The sequence below is a fragment of the Daucus carota genome, chromosome 4 (assembly GCF_001625215.2).
Source record: "Daucus carota subsp. sativus chromosome 4, DH1 v3.0, whole genome shotgun sequence".
Lineage (NCBI taxonomy): Eukaryota > Viridiplantae > Streptophyta > Magnoliopsida > Apiales > Apiaceae > Daucus > Daucus carota.
The window spans coordinates 28,312,121-28,313,021 of record NC_030384.2 but is presented as its reverse complement, the minus strand read 5'-3'; the positions used below and the strand labels follow the sequence as shown (position 1 = coordinate 28,313,021).

The 901-nt window shown below is 37.4% G+C and overlaps 1 protein-coding gene across 1 annotated transcript; it reads right to left on the bottom strand.

Moving 5' to 3' along the window:
* LOC135152280 (transcription factor SRM1-like) lies at positions 1–632 on the bottom strand. Its single transcript, XM_064092149.1, has 2 exons — positions 334–632; positions 1–232 (listed from the first exon to the last, which is right to left on the bottom strand). Exons 1-2 carry the CDS (start codon positions 630–632, stop codon positions 1–3), a joined length of 531 nt encoding a protein of 176 aa, XP_063948219.1.
* Positions 633–901: the final 269 nt, after the last annotated feature.

Genomic DNA, 901 nt, shown 5'->3' with positions numbered 1-901 from the left:
TTAGACAGGTGACCCAGTGGCAACAAACTTGCATGGGCCAGAGTCGCAGCAAAGACATCTGATGTCATTAATGGTTTGCCTACGTTTCTCCGGGGGAGTGTCGGTGTGCTGGCGCTTTTCATATTTTTGGGCATGACTTGCAACTTGAGATGGAGTTTTGCTAGGCACAAAGTCCTTTGATATTTTCTTCCATTCTCCTTTTCCACATGTTTTATACCCTTCCAAGAATGACCTGTCACATTTTACAAACCCAAGAACAGAGTGATGACCAAAAAATTACAATTTGTTTACAATAAAACAAGTCTCTAATATTAATTTGATGAAAGAAATTACTTATGTTCCTGTATGCTCCATGGGATCCCTCTTTTCTTTGGCCTAGGAATCTTGTGTACACCTCCCCCCTCGAGCTCCATCATGTTGGTATCTTCCATGTTAATGTTTTCACAATCTTCCTCCTCCATGGGATCCTCACTGACGATATCTTCAAACTGACCATTGGAGGACTTGATCAATTTCATATCTTTTATTAAAATCTCATAGTGATTTTTGATAGATGACATGGTTCTCCATGGCATTGAAATGGCTACCTCTTCAAAAAATGCCATGGAGCCATTTTCTTCATATTTTTCCATAATAGTTTCAAATAACTTAGTTTCTTCAAAACTCCATTTATCTATTGTATATGCCTTATTTTCATTTTTATGTGGAGGGATTCCGTGAGAGCACAGTCGGTCCATCACTTTGCTTTCTTTTCACCGTAGAAGGAGATGTTATATATACACAGGAACAAAGTCGTTTTTCAACAAAATCTATTAATAATAATATCCCTGACACATGATGGACTTCGGATATCATAAAGTATCGATGAAGTATGATGAATGTCCGGATATTATAAATAATT

Excerpts from the sequence above, each read along its gene's own strand:
- LOC135152280 (XM_064092149.1), bottom strand. The coding sequence starts at position 632 with ATGGAAAAATATGAAGAAAATGGCTCCATGGCATTTTTTGAAGAGGTA. Across the intron at positions 233-333 it reads TGGAGCATACAGGAACATAA|GTCATTCTTGGAAGGGTATA; the intron begins GTAATTTCTTTC and ends AAAATGTGACAG.